The sequence below is a fragment of the Selaginella moellendorffii genome, unplaced genomic scaffold, assembly GCF_000143415.4.
Source record: "Selaginella moellendorffii unplaced genomic scaffold, v1.0 SELMOscaffold_21, whole genome shotgun sequence".
NCBI classification, from domain to species: Eukaryota; Viridiplantae; Streptophyta; class Lycopodiopsida; order Selaginellales; family Selaginellaceae; genus Selaginella; species Selaginella moellendorffii.
In genome coordinates, this window is record NW_003314282.1 from 354,444 (window position 1) to 371,620 (window position 17,177).

The window sequence follows — 17,177 nt, forward strand, 5'->3', positions numbered from 1 at the left end:
CCAAAGAATATTTAGCAGCGAGCTTATAGAGACACTAAACTAAGAAATAAACTAAGGACTATTCGCATTTAGAGGGTGACGAATCAAGTTCATAGCCAAAACGTAAGCACCTCCATAGCCAGGATGAGATTTTACCATAAGCTTGGCTGTGTTGAGGCTGTGCTTTAGGCTGTCATGATTTCTACACGCCCCAAGGAGGCACATCCAGTCTAAACCATCAGCCGCAAACGGCATCTCATTGATCACCTCCTGGGCATCTGTCAGATGCCCGGCCCTCGCTAGCAAGTCCACCATGCAAGTGTAGTGCTGCTTCGAGGGCTCTATGCTAAAGTCTGTGGCCATGGAAGTGAAGCACTGCATTCCTTTGACGAGCTTTCCTTGGTGGCTGCACGAGATCATGGCCATGGTGAAGTAGAAACCATCTGGGATCTCGATTGTGAGCATGAGCATGAGGTTGAGATCACAGACGAGCATAAACTCCCCCACCTGGAAGTAGGCATGGAGCATGATGTTCCAGATTACAAGGCTTTGGAGATGTGGGATTCGATCAAACAACTGTCTTGCTTTTAACAAATGCCCTTCTTGGGCATATGCACAAAGAAGAGACGTCCAAGATACTTCATCTCTTTGGGTCATACTGTAGAAGAACGATTTTGCGTCTTTGATGTAGCCCATATGGATGTAGGCCGCGAGCATTGAGTTCCAAGTATAAATGTCTTGTGCCGGCATCTTGAGGAACAGGCACCGGGCATCTTCTAGATTCCCTGCCCGTGAGAAAGCGGCTAGCATTGTGTTAAAGGAAACCATGTCGTGCTGTGGCATCACTTCATTGAACACTTGTTTGGCTTCCTCCAGCTCCCCATTGTGAGAAAATCCAGCCAGCATTGCATTAAGAGCTGGTAGATCGTGGAATGGCATTTGCTTAAAGATAGTGGCAGCTTCAACCGGAATCTCATGAAGCAGCATTGTGGTGCATGATGCTATATTCAGCCTTGGCATTTTACTGAAAGTATCTCTCGCAAGGCTCAGATTTCCTGCCTGTGCCACCGCTGCCAAGATCAAAGACATGGAAACCATGTTATGAAAAGGCATCTCTTTGTCAAACAAGTGTTTTGCCTCTGTCAAGCACTCGTTTTGGATGTACGCCGAGAGCATAGAGTTCCAAGAGACAATGTCCAGCTCGGGCATAGAGCCAAACACTTGCTTTGCTTTGTTGAGCTGACCACGTTGACCATACATTGAAAGCAACGAATTCCAGGAGACAACATTCCTCTGTGGCATCCGGTCAAACATTCCACAAGCATCCCGCTGATGCCCACTCTGGGCATACGCGGACACAATTATGTTCCATGTTGTCAAGTCCCTTACCGGCATTTGCCAAAACAAACTCTTACATTCCTCCAAATTGCCGGATTGACCAAATACGGTCAACATGGTGTTCCACGTCACGATGTTGGGAGAGTCAATCTGGTCAAAAGTGGACTTGGCCTTTTCAACGTTTCCCGCCTGGGCATACGCGGTCAACAAGGAGTTCCACGTCACTAGATTCCACTCGGGCATCTGGTCAAACACAGCAAAAGCGTCAACGAGATTCCAGGCCTCCACGTAAGCCGTCAGCAAGGCAGTCCATGAGATGAGGTCGCGAAATGGCATTTCATCAAACACACGCTTTGAGCTCCGCAAATCCCCTTTCCTGGCATATGCTGTAAGAAGAGTTGTCCACAACACAATGTCCTTTTGGGGTATCTTGTCAAAAAATCTCTGGATTCTTTCCACGCAGTTATTGTGAGCTATCAGGAAAAACACTGTGGAAAAAGAGATGAGGTCGTGCTGTGGCATTTGATCAAATAATGTTTGGGTGCTTAGAAGATGCCCTGCACGGGCATATGCTGAAAGAAGAGCATTCCATGCGACCAGATTGGGCTGAGCCATAGCGTCGAACGTTTGCTTCGCAAGGGCCAGTTCGCCGTTTCTAGAGTAGGCATTCATCATTATAACCCAAGAATACGAGTTTCTTTGTCTCCCCAACCTGTCGAAGATCTCTCGGGCTTGACTCAAGCTCCCGACCCTGCCATGCATTTCAATCAGCTTGTTACCAACAAACGTATCGAGTGGGGCCTGAGATGAAGCAACGCGATCGTGCAAATCATTCGCCTCTACCAACGTCTTGCATTCCCTGATACTCTCTATGATCTCCATGTACTCTCATCATAAACTCTCGATAAGTATCAATCCAAAACAATGAGATACTATGCACTATTTCATTCCACATCGTCCGAAAGGACGCGTTTGATCCCGTCGCTACCCTCCTCCTCCGAAGCCGTGGCATTCATCCTGGTGTTCGCCGGGCACCTCTCGCGCGGATCATCGCTCTCCTTCCTACAGAAGCACTCCGGCCAGGGATTCGTGTAGAACGACTCGGGATTCACCCGGCGGTGAGACCTTCCAAACGTTCCACCGCTCATCACGCCTCTCACCATGGCCTCGAAGTTTGCGGCGGCGGCGCCGCCACCACTCTCGCGAGCCATGAAGATCGGTGCCAGAGCCTTCCTGTTGGGCTGGATGGACGTCCGGAAGCCGTAGTAGAGCCTGTGGCCGAGGAGATTGTTGGCAAAGTTGCTGGGACCGTCGTAAGTTGGCATGAAGATGTCCGAGAGCAAGCACACCATGTAGTCCACCGCCGGTCCCAGGAGTCCTCTCCCCTCGGCCTGGACAGCTTCCAGCTCCTCCGGAGCGGCCACGGTGGTGCGATTCTCCAGGTGAGGATACATCTCTCGCAGTGGCTGCATGAATCTCTCGCCTCCAAAGATGTCGCCCGCTGCGAGGTAGAGGCGGGTCGAGTTGTCGAAGCCCATTGCCTGGAGGATGAGCCCGACTTCTTCCGGTGTCAAGGGACACTTCCCGATTAAGCGCCTCTCGTTGTAGACGAGGCGCTTCTTGGCAAAGTTTTGCTCGCGGTACTTTCGTAGTATCTCCTGCTCTTCCGGTTTGAATATGGCGAGGCACCTGAGAGAAGCTTGTCGGTGGAGAAAGACTACGAAAGAAGGAAGTACGTACCCAGCGAATGCAAGCATGTCCATCTCGAAACGGAGATGGATCGACATGAAGTGGCCTTCAGCGCGGAGCCTGCTCACGATCTGGTTGCTCAGCTGCATCACGTCCGGCTTGAAACGCAGTGCGTGGAAGTTTACTCGGCACCTCAACCGCTGGTACTCGGCGTTTGGAACCTCTTCGGCTAGGCGATGGGAAAAGGGAGTGAGATATATCGCGCCGTGCTGTTTCATCTTAGCCAGCGCTTCGGTCTCGTACCAACTTGGAGGACCATCTCGCGGTGGTGCGATCTACAGCAGACAAGAGTTACGTTGGTTTGAAAGAACGAGTAACCAACCTGGAAAGCCTTCATCTTTTTCTTCTTCTTGTCGGAGACGTAAGGAAGGGACTCCACAATCTTGACGTCGTGTCTAAGGGATTTGATAAAGTGTTCTACATCATAAATGCCAGCAAAACCACTGCAACATCAAAAACAACTGTTTGCTCTTTATCATAACCAAGGACGAGAAAGCAAAAGATATACGGACCTTTTATCGTTCCAAAACGAGTTAGTATCCAACTCCGGCAACACAAGCGTTGCATTCATTATCCTCGCTGCCAAAACTGCATTACAAATCTGCAATGACACATCGATGAAGCTGGAAATAAAAAGCAAGGAGAATAGAATGTCTCTTACGGCACTACGCTGCTGGTTAAGCCCGCCATTGCACCGAACGACGAGATAGCCATTGCTTTTCTTGGGAGGGGCTGCAAGCAAGATAGTCCACTAAGTTACATACAAGAAGAAAAGAATGATATGAGAAAAAAACTCTACTTACGCGGCCAAAAAGATCTGGGAGCCGAGGAAGGCCTCCAACCAGAAGAAGAAGAGCTCGTCCAAAGAGAATTCACATCAATCTGTCAAAAGAAAAAAAAAAAAGGAGCAAGAGAGACAAAACGCTTTAAAAACGAGGAGCAAGGAAAGCGCGAGGAATGCTTACATGAGAGTGAACGATGACACCGTCTTGCCGCAACTGCGAGACCAGCGACACCATGCACAGAAGCAGCACCAGGCCAGAGATGGACAATCGACCAGCAAATCCCTTCATACTGGCAGTCACTTGCTTCCATTGCCTCTGCCCCCTTCTTCCTAATGCCGACGCTCCACCCGTGAGAGAACGCTCATCATCGTCTTGCGAGTGGCTAGATCCCCTGGACAAGCCAAACACAAACCCACGAATCAGGCTCCCGAAACCAGAGAATGCAGCTGCGCTAGAGCTACCACACACAGCGAGGGATCAGATCTGTTGCGCAGCACGAGCACCATTCTTTGGTTGCGAGAGAGAGTGTGAGAGAGAGTAGATCTATCCCGCCCCTGTTGCCCTAAGCGAGGAGAGACGAGAGCGCTTACCTACGCATCAAATGGGGCGCTTGTTTTCTACGCGTCAATGCGTCGTGTCGGGGGCCGAGCGAGCTGGATCGATGCGCTCCTCTCGCAAGAACCCTAAAACTAAACCCAAATGCCGCGAAATATTTTCAACGAAAGAGACGAGTTTATTCCCTTTTATTTTCCAAAGGGAAGACTATGTTTGACTATCTTGGACTACATTGACTAATACGAAAGATTGGGATTTCACAAAGAGCGCCAATGCTTTAAAAGGGACTCAACACTCTTGCCCTGATTGATCTCTCCCGGTGGAGCTTTAAAGTGATTTGGATTGAAATGTAGGCCAGAATCGAGCTCTGCAAGGACCAAGGTGGGATTGAGCGAGGAGGATTCAAAGCTTAGCTCCGGCTGCGGTGAAGAGGATGAGGAGCTAAATTCCTCGACCTCTTCGAGTTCTTATGAAGTTCCATGAGAACTTTGAGTCGTCCCGGCAAGGCATGGATTCGAAGAAACTATTGTAGCAGCCACCACACTCCTTGGAATCAAAGAGATCCATTGCTTGTTCCGCGAATGCATTGAGAGTGTAGGCCGTGAGCATGGCGTCCCAGGACGGAACGCCACCTCTTTCCGAGATTGGTCGCTCTAATACTTGTAGCAAAACTTTTCGAGAAAGCGCATGCAAATTCTTTGCTTGGAAGTTGGAAGAGATCGAAGATCGAAGAAACTTTCTTTGATTGTAGATGGTGTTTCCTTTTCTTTTCGCTTCGCAGTTGTAAGTTCTCTGTTTCCAGCGAATATCCGAGAACTATTAACACACAGCGTGGTTATTTACATTGGGAGTAAACATCAAACCGTTAGGATCAAGCTCTCGCTTTGTCAAGTTGAAATCTAAATCTATCTCTCACTCTTGAACTTTTTGGATTTGTCCAGCATATCTACCATCGCCGAAGTTCGATAGGATGTCAGCGAACATTCTCTTTTCGCAGAAGGAGCTGATTTAAACAGAGAAAATTCACAAGAGTTAGAACACAAAAGAGCTGTCCAAAATGTCTTACCTCTCGACTGGTACGTAGATCGCTGGTTGACGTGAGAATTCTCGGCCGCAAGCAGCACAGCATGTCCCCCGGAACGGTAATAATCCCCCATCATGCACTGGATCAGCTCCTCGAGTTCGCTCACCAATCCCTTGGACAAGACATCGCCAGCTCCAAACGCTCGGGAGCTCTCAATCTTTTGCTTCACGTCCAGCAGCGCTTGCTTTGCCGACGCCAAGTCTTCCGAGCTGCGACATCCGAGCCTCCGAGCGGCAGCCATGGCCTTCGAGGCACTCACACGGTTCTTCTGCCTGTCCACCTCGATCTTTGTCGCTTCCTCTTCCTCGCCAGCTTTGAGCTCCTGGATCACCAGGCTCGAAGTTGCAAGCTGCTGGGTCTTGTCGCTGGACGGGTCTCGAAAGCTCCCTCCAACTTTGAGAAGTTCCAGCGACGAAGAGCTCGAGTCAGAGCCAGGCAGCAAGAGCTCCACCAGGATATCTCTCTCCTCTTCCGCGTACAAGGATCCAAGCTTCACTGTCGCAGCTCGATCGCCAGCCATGGCCGTTGTCCCGGCGGTGGCTTCCACACTCTTGATCCGCGCTCTGCCGCTTGCCTCCATCCAGACCTCCACTTCCTGTGCCACCACGCTAAGCAGCCCGCCAATGAACTGAGCAAACGCGTGCTGGACGGCAAACTCCTCTTGCACGTAGCAAAAGCTGCCACCCGTGGCCTCGGCGATGCTCAGCATGGCCTCGGGATCATGGTCACTTCCAAATCCAAAAGTGTGCACTGGAACTCGCTCGCTCCCATTCTCGAGGTAGGAATCCACCGGAAGAACTTTGCATCGCTTGAACATGATCGCATTGTCCATCCCGTCCGAGAGAAGCAAAATGCTCGACACCGGGTTCCTGTTCTTGCGCCGCGAGAGAAGATCGAATCCAGCCTTTAGACCCGGACGGATCTCGGTTCCTCCCAGGCTCCGCAGCTTCTCCACTGCATTGAGCGCCGCGGCTCGACCTTCGTGGGTCATCCTCTTGAGACCGAGATGGACTTTGGGCTCGTCCGAGAAGGAGACGATCGCGAGGCGATCCTGCTGTCGCAAATTCCGGATCACAAACTCCATGGCGGTCTTGACAAGCTCCAGCTTCTGGCCGCGCATGCTGCCGCTCACATCCAGCACTGTCACCAGATCGACCGGGGCGCGGGCACTGTCGGCGGCCGAGCTCTCATCTTTGGGAGCTTTGAGATGGACCAGCGCTGTAAAGATTCGCTCTACTTGTTCTTCTCCCTTGGCCTTGATCTTGTCGACCTCGCCGATGATCTTGAGCTCTGGCTGCTCGCCAATCACTAGCCAGCCTAGCTCCTCGCTAAGATGAACAATTTCTTCTTCCTCGAGCGTGACATCCATGCCGCTTACCTCGAATTTCTCAAACCCTGCCGCCATAGCTCCTGATCGATATGGGAGAACTTTATACCTTTAAGAGGTCAAGTTGGCCCTACATTCCAATTTAAATTCTTTTTTTTTTCGGACGGTTCAGATGAGGACACCTGGACAACGTTTACGTGGGTAGTGAGCACGCCACTGACGCTAAAACGATAGCATTTTTGCATCCATCAATCTCATGCTTCCAGTTGGGCACTACAAGACTATCAAAACAATATATATATAGAAAGATAGATAAATAGATAATTTGGGATTTCTTGGATTTTCAGATCCTCCAAAGTGATTGGCAAGGGCGAGACTGGGGCCAGACGCAATACGAGAGGGTGATTATAATTGAGTTGCTTTGGAGCATTGCTCCTTTTTATTCTATTCTATTAGTTTCTTGGTGGTTGATAACCATTGATGGGAATGCTCTCCTTCTCTATCTCTTTTTGTCCTGCATTATCACTGCCAAGTAAATCTCTACGCTCTTTTTTTTTTGCAGTTGTCAATTCCGAATTCTATGGTTCACAGGCTGTTCCCAATCAATATTTTGCTTTCTCTTTGTTATATTGTTCTATTTCTGACACTGTCGCACCAGAAGGCCTCCTCTTTCTTGCGTAGGCAGTCTGGAAGCCATCTTCTCCGAGAAGTTCCCCATGCCAGAAACATCTGCTGGCGTCTTCTTTTTCTTCTTTTTCTTTTTCTTCTCTTACATTCTTTGTATGGCCAACGTTCAAATTTGTTTGTTTTTTACGATGGTTTTCTCAGCTTTTTCACAGGTGTTCCAATTCCAATCAAAGAAAGAGAGGTTTTGGCATTGTGTCCCAACTTTTTCTCCATCCAGATTTTGAGTATGAGATTGTTCTGATTGACCAGGTTTTCGTGTCAACGATCTTTGTATTGCTGGTGTTGAGTTCAGCAATGAGCTGAGCAAATTCATTAGATGTGACGTGCACGAGGAGGATTCCCATGTCAAGGAAATTGTTCATGTCGCTCTCATTGAGGTCTGGAGTTTTCCTCGGTTTCTCTTCACGGTTTTTAAAGGTGCTTCATATCAAGCAGGCTAAGGAGATCTTCAAGCCAATGTATGGTGTAGTTATCTCATTTCATGGAATTTTGATTTAGTTCTTTGAACAGCGCGATTCGACGAGGCTACTCAGCACAAGGCTATTGGAGCTTTAGAGAAATTTGCTGAGGCAACAGGAAACGATTTACCAGCAAATATGAAAAGCCTGAAGCCAGAATATTGTAAGCTTACGGCTAAATATGTTACGCTTTCTTTCCTCAAATGTAGTGATGATCGAACTAGAGGAGCATTGATGCTACTTTCGCAGGCATGTAGCAGCTTAATAACCTATGTCTTAGAGCGAGCAATGATTGTTATTAGCTCATATATCAAACCAACTGCCATGGTTTGGTTTGCGTATTTAATCACATGTGGCTATGTGGAAAAATGCGATCCATGGAAATAATAAAAAAAATTGCTACGTGTTGCATGTAGCAACGCTTGGTTTGCTTAATACTAGTGTTATTATTACTTATTAATCCAATTGATCAAATCAAGCTTATGATTATAAGCATGTTTGTAATTTATATATACAAGATTAATTTTATTGCATATCAACCGTTAGATGGTAGAATAAAAAAGAATATACTAGAAAAGGTTTAAGAAAGTTTATAAATTATAAATACAAGATTAATCTAAATGAATAACAACCGCTAGATAGTAGAATATCTTAGAATATTCAAGCATATTCTAAGTATATTCACTACCATCCCAATCCCCCTATAGGTTTGCTTAAGCAAACCAAAAACGTGACATGTGATCTCTGTTGTTGGAACACTGTATGTAGTATAAATATCTTCTTGTAAGCGTAGAAATGTTGTTGATAATCGCGTGGAATCCATGGCGCCCGACGCCCACACTGGATCGCTGGAGCTGGTAGCGGAGGACCTCACCGCGCCACCGCTAGGGTTGTCAGTGCCACATCGTCGGGAGGAGCTGGGCGGCGCGGCCAGCGGCGCCATGGCGGTGATCAAGGAGGAAGGCCTTCTCGGCTATCAAATGCCTCTTACTGAGTTCTTCCATTGTTTACTTTTGGGCTTCTCTTCTTTTTCTGGAATCGTTGCTTGGATTTCTTTTAAGAACGATGGATTTTTTTCGTTGTTTGCTTGGAGTTTTTGGAAGAACGATGGATTTTTTCGATTGGAAATGTAGATCGTTTCTTTTGTGGATGCGGTGATAGCCATACACTTAAACGTTCTTATGTCTTCGTGCTCTTCCAGACGTTCATACTACGTTTGGTCTTCTCCCTCGTTTTTTTTGTTGAGGATCTGGATGGTTGCTTGGATAGCTGTATTTTTTTCTTTGACAGAAGTTCGTGCTGGTGTGGGAAATGCCTTTGGAAATCTCTTCTGCGTTGCAACTTTTACGGTGGAGGAGTTGGATGTGCCATCGTTGGATGCCCTCCGGCGCTCAATCTCACCGAGGAGGGATCTAGACAGAAGGTATGCTCTTTCTTTTCTTTCTACTTTTTTGTTTCCTTTTACTTTGAGTTCTTTTTGTGTAGTTCTTCGTGTTACTCTTTGCGTGTTCTTTGTATGTTCTTTCGTTGTTTGTTATAAAGTACTATGTTCTTCGTGTCTTCATTGTATGTTGCTCATTCTCTTCATTTCTCAACGAACAGGAGGCCGGGCCAAAGTCGGATCACAACTCCAAGGAAGGAAACAGGCACTTGCAAATTTCTCTCTGGCGTGGCACAAGGTAATGTAGCTTCTTGCTTTTCTTTTCTTCTGTAAGTTTACCAATTCTTTCTCATAGGAATGGACACTTGCTGTTCTAGTTCCAAACACGGATCAACGTAGAAGAGTAAGTTTTCGTTAACGGAAGAAAGAAAGTGAGACGCTGGAACTTAATGTGAGGTATTCTGCAGGATTGGCTCTAGCTTATCTAGCGGCCGTCTCATGCCGATGCTACTTACGGATTCAAGTAGCTGTCCAGGTTAAATCTAAACGTTTCCTTGCAAACTCTCTCGGGTCTTAAGCTTAAAAACCTCGTGCAGGGTGGAGGAAGATCATCCACCCGAGAAAGAGTAGCATCGGGGACAATCGCAAAGAAGCTACTCAAACAGCAAGGCGGAACCGAGGTCCAGGAAAAAGAGAGGAGTACTAAGCAATTTGTGCTTTAATATTTCCTTGGTGTTCGTAATTCCCGGTGGAGAGCAACATCCGGATCAAGCTATGGCGGAAGAGACGATCGCTGCCATCGACGCTGTGAGAGTGAGGGGAGATTCCGTGGGAGGAGTCGTCAGTTTGGATTGCTAGAAACGTTCCTCGGGTAAGAAATCTACTCCCGCATTCACGCAAAGCTGTATTGATCACCCTTCTGTCTACTTTCAGGGACTTGGGGCTCCTGTTCTTGACAAGCTAGAAGCCGAGCTCGCCAAGGCTCTCATGTCTTTGCCTGCCACCAAAGGCTTTGACTTTGAAGGTAACACAAGATGGAACCAATCTCCGTTTGCAATGTTTAGACCTTTCTGTCTACACACACAAGAAGTATGAAGGAATCTCATGGGTTTCTAGACAGGATCTCCTTTCTGTTTTTCCCTCAACTTGTGAACAAGTCATGCAGGGAAGAAGAGACGATAGTGATGAGAATAGCATTCAAGCCGACGTCTACAATCACTGTAAAGTTCATCAATTCTCACTGCGCTGGCATTGATTTTGCTTGCGTGATTGCTTCTTACAGAAATTCCAAGAGACTGGAACGAGAGACCGGCAAGAAGAGCTCGTGTTCGTCATGATCACTGCGTCGTTCCTCGAGGTAACATCCAGGAATCCTTTCTCCTCTCGTGAATGCCTATCGATCGATTTCTTGCAGCTGTTCCAATGGTGTCCAAGGCGATGGTGGCCTTGGTTCTCGCGGATCAGCTCCTCCAACACTACGCGCAGTGCCAATTTCTCCCTCTGGCAGAGCTCCACCCTCGTTTCTAATCCACCGGAGGAAGAACGTCTCGCTTGCCATTTTTTTTATTTGAATTCGAGCGCCAAATTTTTTCCAAAGAAAACTCGGAGGGATTGCGTAGAACCCTAGCCAAAATCTTGGAGCAATGGAGGAGCCTCTTCTCCCCGGGCGCCAGGAGGATCTGGAGAACCCTCCCCTGTCCGATGACGAGAATCCTCAGGTATGTCCACGCCTAGCTTTCCTGCGTGAAATTTCGCCAGGATCTGCCCCCGGAGGATCGGCGCCAGGAGGATCAGCGCCAGGAGGATCGGCTGCCAGGGGATCGGCGCCGGGAGGATCTGCTGCCAGGGGATCGGGGCCAGGAGGAGAATCAGCGCCAGCTTCAGGTAGCTACATTTCCTGGTTTTTTTTTCTTTGACACAAACATGATTCATTGACAGCACCAGGAGGATCGGCCGCCCCAGCAGGAGCCAGGGAATCAGCAGGAGGTACATTTCATTCTTCTCGTTCTTTGCCACAACGAGATTCACAGCCACAGGGATTTCCAGGAATTCACCACCAGAAAGTTTTTGGCCGCTGTACTGTCTCTTCTACTTTCTCTGATGCCTCTCATCTCGGGTGCCATGTCTGGGCCTGTCGGGATGGACATCCAGAACGCGAGCATGATCGAGAGCCTGGTCTTCTTTGGCCTTGCTGGTTTTTTTTTCTAATTCTAAGCTAGTTTTTCTCCAAACTCTAAATGTTTTTCAATGTTTGTTGCAGCTTTGAACTGCACTACCTTGGAGCTCTGTTGCTTTCTCAGTCGGGATCTTGTAACTTCTGAAGTGAACAAGTTTGGAACGCTGGTGCAGATACTCTACACTGTCCACACCTCTGGCAGCTTCCTCTGGCCCCCGGTGATCGTCACAGCGTGGTATGTTTCCTTCAGGCTTTTGGACCTCTCCTTTCCTACTTGGGAGCTTGTGGGTTACATCGGCATTGCGACCACGCTACTCTCCACAGCATCGCCCCTGGGAGTATAAGTTTTCTATTGTCTTCTCTTGGTTTCTAAACGTTTTCTTTTCTTCCTTTTCATGTAGTTCGCAGCCTATTATGGACGACTGCCTACTGTCAACGTCCTCACGTCTTTGGTTGCATTCTGCTGCCGCGCTCTGTGGGCGTATCATGGTCATGTGACCAAGAACAAGAATATGAAGGTAAGGTTTAAGAATAGCGATATAAAGTAACAAGTCTGTTTTGCTTATAATAGTGGGGAAATGGAATTGCAAGCGGCTTGGCCTTGGTGCTCCTCTCCGTCGGGTATGTGAGATTGTTTCTTTTACTTTCTAACACTTACTGTTTTTTAAGGTGCATTTCTCGACTGCTTACTATGATGTAGAACTCGCGATCGGTTCTTTTTTTCTCTACATGTGGTAGAGTTTTGTGAACAAATCGTCTACTTTTTCCCGGATAATCCACATCGTCCCAAAGGACGCGTTTGATCCCCCCTCCAAAGCAGTGATATTCATGCCGGTGTTCGCACGGCACCTCTCGCCAGCCAGGGATTCGTGCAAAACGGCTCGGAATGCACCCGACGTTCCACCGCTCATCACGCCTCTCATCAAGATGTCCGAGAGCAAGCACACCGGGTAGTTCACCGTCGGTCCCAGAAGTCCTCTCCCCTCGGCTTGGACAGCTTCCAGCTCCTCCGGAGCAGCGACGGTAGTGCGGTTCTCCAGGCGACGATTCTCTCGCCTCCAAAGATGTCGCGCGTTGAGTTGTCCAAGTCCATTGCCTGGAGAATGAGACCGACCTCTTCAAGCGCTTCTCGTTGTAGTATCTCCTGCTCTTTCGGTTTGAATACGGCGAGGCACCTGAGATAAGCTTGTCGGTGGAGAAAGAATGCGAAAGAAGAAAGTACGTACCCAGCGAATGCAAGCATGGATCGACATGAAGTGGCCTGCCTGCTCACTATCTGGTTGCTCAGCTGCATCACGTCGGGCTTGAAACGCAGTGCGTGGAAGTTTACCCTGCACCTCAACCGCTGGTACTCGGCGTTTGGAATCTCTCCGGCTAGGAGATGGGAAAAGGGAGTGAGATATATCGCGCCGTGCTGTTTCATCTTAGCCAGCGCTTCGGTCTCGTACCAACTTGGAGGGTGCGATCTACAGCAGACAAGAGTTCCGACGTTGGTTTGAAAGAACGAGTAAGCAACCTGGAAAGCCTTCATCTTTTTCTTCTTCTTGTCGGAGACGTAAGGAAGGGACTCCACAATCTTGACGTCGTGTCTAAGGGATTTGATAAAGTGTTCTACATCATAGATGCCAGCAAAACCACTGCAACATCAAAAACAACTGTTTGCTTTTTATCATAATCAAGGACGAGAAAGCAAAAGATATACGGACCTTTTATCGTTCCAAAACGAGTTAGTATCCAACTCCGGCAACACAAGCGTTGCATTCATTATCCTCGCTGCCAAAACTGCATTACAAATCTGCAATGACACATCGATGAAGCTGGAAATAAAACGCAAGAAGAATAGAATGTCTCTTACGGCACTGCGCTGCTGGTTAAGCCCGCCATTGCACCGAACGACGAGATAGCCATTGCTTTCCTTGGGAGGGGCTGCAAGCAAGATAGTCCACTAAGTTACATACAAGAAGAAAAGAATGATATGAGAAAAAAACTCTACTTACGCGGCCAAAAAGATCTGGGAGCCGAGGAAGGCCTCCAACCAGAAGAAGAAGAGCTCGTCCAAAGAGAATTCACATCAATCTGCCAAAAACCAAAAGAAAAAGAAGAGATAAACGCTTTAAAAACGAGAGCAAGGAAAGCGCGAGGAATGCTTACATGAGAGTGAACGATGACACCGTCTTGCCGCAACTGCGAGACCAGCGACACCATGCACAGAAGCAGCACCAGGCCCGAGATGGACAATCGACCAGCAAATCCCTTCATACTGGCAGTCACTTGCTTCCATTGCCTCTGCCCCCTTCTTCCTAATGCCGACGCTCCACCCGTGAGAGAACGCTCATCATCGTCTTGCGAGTGGCTAGATCCCCTGGACAAGCCAAACACAAATCCACGAATCAGGCCCCCGAAACGAGAGAATGCAGCTGCGCTAGAGCTACCACACACAGCGAGGGATCAGATCTGTTGCGCAGCACGAGCACCATTCGTTGGTTGCGAGAGAGAGTGTGAGAGAGCTTAGATCTATCCCGCCCCTGTTGCCCTAAGCGAGGAGAGACGAGAGCGCTTACCTGCGCATCAAATGGGGCGCTTGTTTTCTACGCGTCAATGCGTCGTGTCGGGGGCCGAGCGAGCTGGATCGATGCGCTCCTCTCGCAAGAACCCTAAAACTAAACCCAAATGCCGCGAAATATTTTCAACGAGATAAAAGTTCTATAGGTTTTTTTCCAAAGGAAGACTATGTTTGACTACATTGACCAATACGAAAGATTGGGATTTCACAAAGAGCGCCAATGCTTCAATAAAAATCGAAGGGACTCAACACTCTTGCCTTGATCGATCACTCCCGGTGGAGCTTTAAAGTGATTTGGATTGAAATGTAGGCCAGAATCGAAGCTCCGCAAGGACCAAGGTGGGATTGAGCGACGAGGATTCAAAGCTTAGCTCCGGCTGCGGTGAAGAGGACGAGGGGTAATTCCTCGACCTCTTCGAGTTCTTATGAAGTTCCATGCACCGAGAACTTTGAGTCGTCCCAGCAAGGCATGGATTCGAAGAAACTCTTGTAGCAGCCACCACACTCCTTGGAATCACAGAGATCCTTTGCTCGTTCCACGAATGCATTGAGCGTGTAGGCCGTGAGCATGGCTTCCCAGGACGGAACGCCACCTCTTTCCGTGATTGGTCGCTCTAATCCTTGTAGCAAAACTTTTCGAGAAAGCGCTGCAAATTCTTTGCTTGGAAGTTGGAAGAGATCGAAGATCGAAGAAACTTTCTTTGATTGTAGATGGTGTTTCCTTTTCTTTTCGCTTCGCAGTTGTAAGTTCTCTGTGTTTCCAGCGAAAATCCGAGAGCTATTAACACACCGCGTGGTTATTTACATTGGGAGTAAACATCAAACCGTTAGGATCAAGGTCTAGCTTTGTCAAGTTGAAATCTGAATCTATCTCTCAGTCTTGAACTTTTTGGATTTGTCCAGCATATCTACCATCGCCGAAGTCCGATAGGATGTCACCGAACATTCTCTTTTCGCAGAAGGAGCTGATGTAAACAGAGAAAATTCACAAGAGTTAGAACACAAAAGAGCTGTCCAAAATGTCTTACCTCTCGACTGGTACGTAGATCGCTGGTTGACGTGAGAATTCTCGGCCGCAAGCAGCACAGCATGTCCCCCGGAACGGTAATAATCCCCCATCATGCACTGGATCAGCTCCTCGAGTTCGCTCACCAATCCCTTGGACAAGACATCGCCAGCTCCAAACGCTCGGGAGCTCTCAATCTCTTGCTTCACGTCCAGCAGCGCTTGCTTTGCCGACGCCAAGTCTTCCGAGCTGCGACACCCGAGCCTCCGAGCGGCAGCCATGGCCTTCGAGGCACTCACACGGTTCTTCTGCCTGTCCACCTCGATCTTTGTCGCTTCCTCTTCCTCGCCAGCTTTGAGCTCCTGGATCACCAAGCTCGAACTTGCAAGCTGCTGGGTCTTGTCGCTCGACGGGTCTCGAAAGCTCCCTCCAACTTTGAGAAGTTCCAGCGACGAAGAGCTCGAGTCAGAGCCAGGCAGCAAGAGCTCCACCAGGATATCTCTCTCCTCTTCCGCGTACAAGGATCCAAGCTTCACTGTCGCAGCTCGATCGCCAGCCATGGCCGTTGTCCCGGCGGTGGCTTCCACACTCTTGATCCGCGCTCTGCCGCTTGCCTCCATCCAGACCTCCACTTCCTGTGCCACCACGCTAAGCAACCCGCCAATGAACTGGGCAAACGCGTGCTGGACGGCAAACTCCTCTTGCACGTAGCAAAAGCTGCCACCCGTGGCCTCGGCGATGCTCAGCATGGCCTCGGGATCATGATCACTTCCAAATCCAAAAGTGTGCACTGGAACTCGCTCGCTCCCATTCTCGAGGTAGGAATCCACCGGAAGAACTTTGTCCCGTCCGTGAGAAGCATGATGCTCGACACTGGGTTCCTGTTCTTGCGCCGCGAGAGAAGATCGAATCCAGCCTTTAGACCCGGACAGATCTCAGTTCCTCCCAGGCTCCGCAGCTTCTCCACTGCATTGAGTGCCGCGGCTCGACCTTCGTGGGTCATCCTATGGGAGAATTTTATACCTTTAAGTGGTCAAGTCGGCCCTACATTTCAATTTAAATTCTTTTTTTTTCCGGACGGTTCAGATGAGGGCACGTGGACAACGTTTATAGTCGATCATCAATCTCATGCTTCCAGTTGGGCACTATCAAAACAAAATATATATATTGATAGATAATTTGGGATTTCTTGGATTTTCAGATCCTCCAAAGTGACCAGAGCGGATTCTTTCGGATAATGGTCTTGCATTTATGGTTGAGGTATTTCATGTTTTGACATCTCGGTTGGGGATACACCACACTTTTACGAGTGTTTATCATCCACAATCAGACGGTCTGGTGGAAAGGCTCGTTCGGACATTCAAAAGGATGATTGCGAAGTATGTGAACTTTCAGCATTCGGATTGGGATGGTTATTTGCCATCTCTTTGGTATGCCTATGTCACAGGGGTGCAGAGTTCTGTTGGTGCTTCACCATATAAACTTTTATATGGTCATAATCCAATATTACCAATAGAGTTGGGTTTACCTTCGCGATTGCCACGAGCTCCTGATGCTAGGTCATGGGATCAGTATTTGACAAGCATTCTTCCACTTGTCCGAGCAGAGTCTGCCGAACACTTAGGCCGCGTACAAGTGGGATAACAACGGCGCTACAACTCCCATCATCGTCCACCTGCGGAGTACAAAGTGGATGATTTGGTGTTAATCCGTTTTCCCCATCTTACGGTACATGTTTTATTTCGTTAAAGTGAAATTTTTCATTATCCCACTTATAGTGTGTGGCCACATGCCATTTTTATAACAACAATAAAAAATTGAAGTTTTAGCTTTATAATTTATAAATTAAAAACTTTTTATATGATTTTGTGTTATAATATTGTGAAATATAAAAAATAAATTAAAAAACTGATAGAAATATTAATAAATATTAATTAAGTACTAGGAAATGGCATGTGGACACATGCTAATTAATGTCCCACTTTACTGAATAAGTTCCACTTTAACGAAATAAAGCATGTACACCACGTTTATCTAAGGGGCTCCTTGCGCAATGGAAAGGACCGTATCAGGTGTTGCGGCAAGTTGG

At 48.1% G+C, this 17,177-nt stretch overlaps 5 protein-coding genes and 1 pseudogene across 9 annotated transcripts; 2 read left to right on the top strand and 4 right to left on the bottom strand.

Annotated features, from left to right (window-relative positions):
* Positions 1–40: 40 nt before the first annotated feature.
* Positions 41–2,215, bottom strand: LOC112347339 (pentatricopeptide repeat-containing protein At4g02750-like). Its single transcript, XM_024678048.1, has 2 exons — positions 2,030–2,215; positions 41–1,972 (listed from the first exon to the last, which is right to left on the bottom strand). The coding sequence occupies exons 1-2, from the start codon at positions 2,197–2,199 to the stop codon at positions 52–54; spliced, it is 2,091 nt and encodes a 696-aa protein (XP_024533816.1). The 5' UTR covers positions 2,200–2,215; the 3' UTR covers positions 41–51.
* LOC9637787 (O-fucosyltransferase 1) lies at positions 2,181–4,551 on the bottom strand. Of its 2 annotated transcripts, none has more exons than XM_024678052.1 (8): positions 4,442–4,551; positions 4,032–4,242; positions 3,870–3,948; positions 3,728–3,798; positions 3,579–3,667; positions 3,389–3,509; positions 3,058–3,341; positions 2,181–3,006 (listed from the first exon to the last, which is right to left on the bottom strand). In XM_024678052.1, exons 1-8 carry the CDS (start codon positions 4,447–4,449, stop codon positions 2,262–2,264), a joined length of 1,608 nt encoding a protein of 535 aa, XP_024533820.1. In that variant the 5' UTR covers positions 4,450–4,551; the 3' UTR covers positions 2,181–2,261. The 2 variants fall into 2 exon arrangements, with proteins under 2 accessions (XP_024533820.1, XP_002973302.2); XM_002973256.2 differs by lacking the exon at positions 4,442–4,551 and adding an exon at positions 4,320–4,435.
* Positions 4,552–5,212: 661 nt separating this feature from the next.
* On the bottom strand, positions 5,213–6,910 carry LOC112347341 (uncharacterized protein sll0103-like). The gene is made up of 2 exons (XM_024678053.1): positions 5,473–6,910; positions 5,213–5,409 (listed from the first exon to the last, which is right to left on the bottom strand). The coding sequence occupies exons 1-2, from the start codon at positions 6,893–6,895 to the stop codon at positions 5,312–5,314; spliced, it is 1,521 nt and encodes a 506-aa protein (XP_024533821.1). The 5' UTR covers positions 6,896–6,910; the 3' UTR covers positions 5,213–5,311.
* Positions 6,911–8,783: 1,873 nt separating this feature from the next.
* Positions 8,784–10,927, top strand: LOC112347463 (annotated as a pseudogene).
* Positions 10,928–11,590: 663 nt separating this feature from the next.
* On the top strand, positions 11,591–12,240 carry LOC112347464. The gene is made up of 3 exons (XM_024678385.1): positions 11,591–11,857; positions 11,921–12,037; positions 12,091–12,240. Exons 1-3 carry the CDS (start codon positions 11,591–11,593, stop codon positions 12,217–12,219), a joined length of 513 nt encoding a protein of 170 aa, XP_024534153.1. The 3' UTR covers positions 12,220–12,240.
* LOC9641371 (O-fucosyltransferase 1) lies at positions 12,212–14,189 on the bottom strand. Of its 4 annotated transcripts, none has more exons than XM_024678055.1 (8): positions 14,081–14,189; positions 13,959–13,973; positions 13,671–13,881; positions 13,517–13,595; positions 13,375–13,445; positions 13,226–13,314; positions 12,746–13,156; positions 12,212–12,694 (listed from the first exon to the last, which is right to left on the bottom strand). In XM_024678055.1, exons 1-8 carry the CDS (start codon positions 14,086–14,088, stop codon positions 12,475–12,477), a joined length of 1,104 nt encoding a protein of 367 aa, XP_024533823.1. In that variant the 5' UTR covers positions 14,089–14,189; the 3' UTR covers positions 12,212–12,474. The 4 variants fall into 4 exon arrangements, with proteins under 4 accessions (XP_024533823.1, XP_024533825.1, XP_024533824.1 ...); XM_024678057.1 differs by having other exon boundaries at positions 13,952–13,973; XM_024678056.1 differs by lacking the exon at positions 13,959–13,973.
* Between the last annotated feature and the right edge of the window lie 2,988 nt (positions 14,190–17,177).

Excerpts from the sequence above, each read along its gene's own strand:
- LOC112347339 (XM_024678048.1), bottom strand. The coding sequence starts at position 2,199 with ATGGAGATCATAGAGAGTATCAGGGAATGCAAGACGTTGGTAGAGGCG. Across the intron at positions 1,973-2,029 it reads GCCCGAGAGATCTTCGACAG|AAACGGCGAACTGGCCCTTG; the intron begins GTTGGGGAGACA and ends TGCCTACTCTAG.
- LOC9637787 (XM_002973256.2), bottom strand. The coding sequence starts at position 4,357 with ATGGTGCTCGTGCTGCGCAACAGATCTGATCCCTCGCT. Across the intron at positions 3,342-3,388 it reads AAAAGATGAAGGCTTTCCAG|ATCGCACCACCGCGAGATGG; the intron begins GTTGGTTACTCG and ends TGTCTGCTGTAG. Across the intron at positions 3,007-3,057 it reads GACATGCTTGCATTCGCTGG|GTGCCTCGCCATATTCAAAC; the intron begins GTACGTACTTCC and ends AGCTTCTCTCAG.
- LOC112347341 (XM_024678053.1), bottom strand. The coding sequence starts at position 6,895 with ATGGCGGCAGGGTTTGAGAAATTCGAGGTAAGCGGCATGGATGTCACG. Across the intron at positions 5,410-5,472 it reads ATCTACGTACCAGTCGAGAG|CTCCTTCTGCGAAAAGAGAA; the intron begins GTAAGACATTTT and ends TGTTTAAATCAG.
- LOC112347464 (XM_024678385.1), top strand. The coding sequence starts at position 11,591 with ATGTTTGTTGCAGCTTTGAACTGCACTACCTTGGAGCTCTGTTGCTTT. Across the intron at positions 11,858-11,920 it reads CCACAGCATCGCCCCTGGGA|TTCGCAGCCTATTATGGACG; the intron begins GTATAAGTTTTC and ends CTTTTCATGTAG. Across the intron at positions 12,038-12,090 it reads CCAAGAACAAGAATATGAAG|TGGGGAAATGGAATTGCAAG; the intron begins GTAAGGTTTAAG and ends TGCTTATAATAG.
- LOC9641371 (XM_024678054.1), bottom strand. The coding sequence starts at position 13,996 with ATGGTGCTCGTGCTGCGCAACAGATCTGATCCCTCGCT. Across the intron at positions 13,446-13,516 it reads TCCCAGATCTTTTTGGCCGC|CCCCTCCCAAGGAAAGCAAT; the intron begins GTAAGTAGAGTT and ends TCTTGCTTGCAG. Across the intron at positions 12,695-12,745 it reads TCCATGCTTGCATTCGCTGG|GTGCCTCGCCGTATTCAAAC; the intron begins GTACGTACTTTC and ends AGCTTATCTCAG.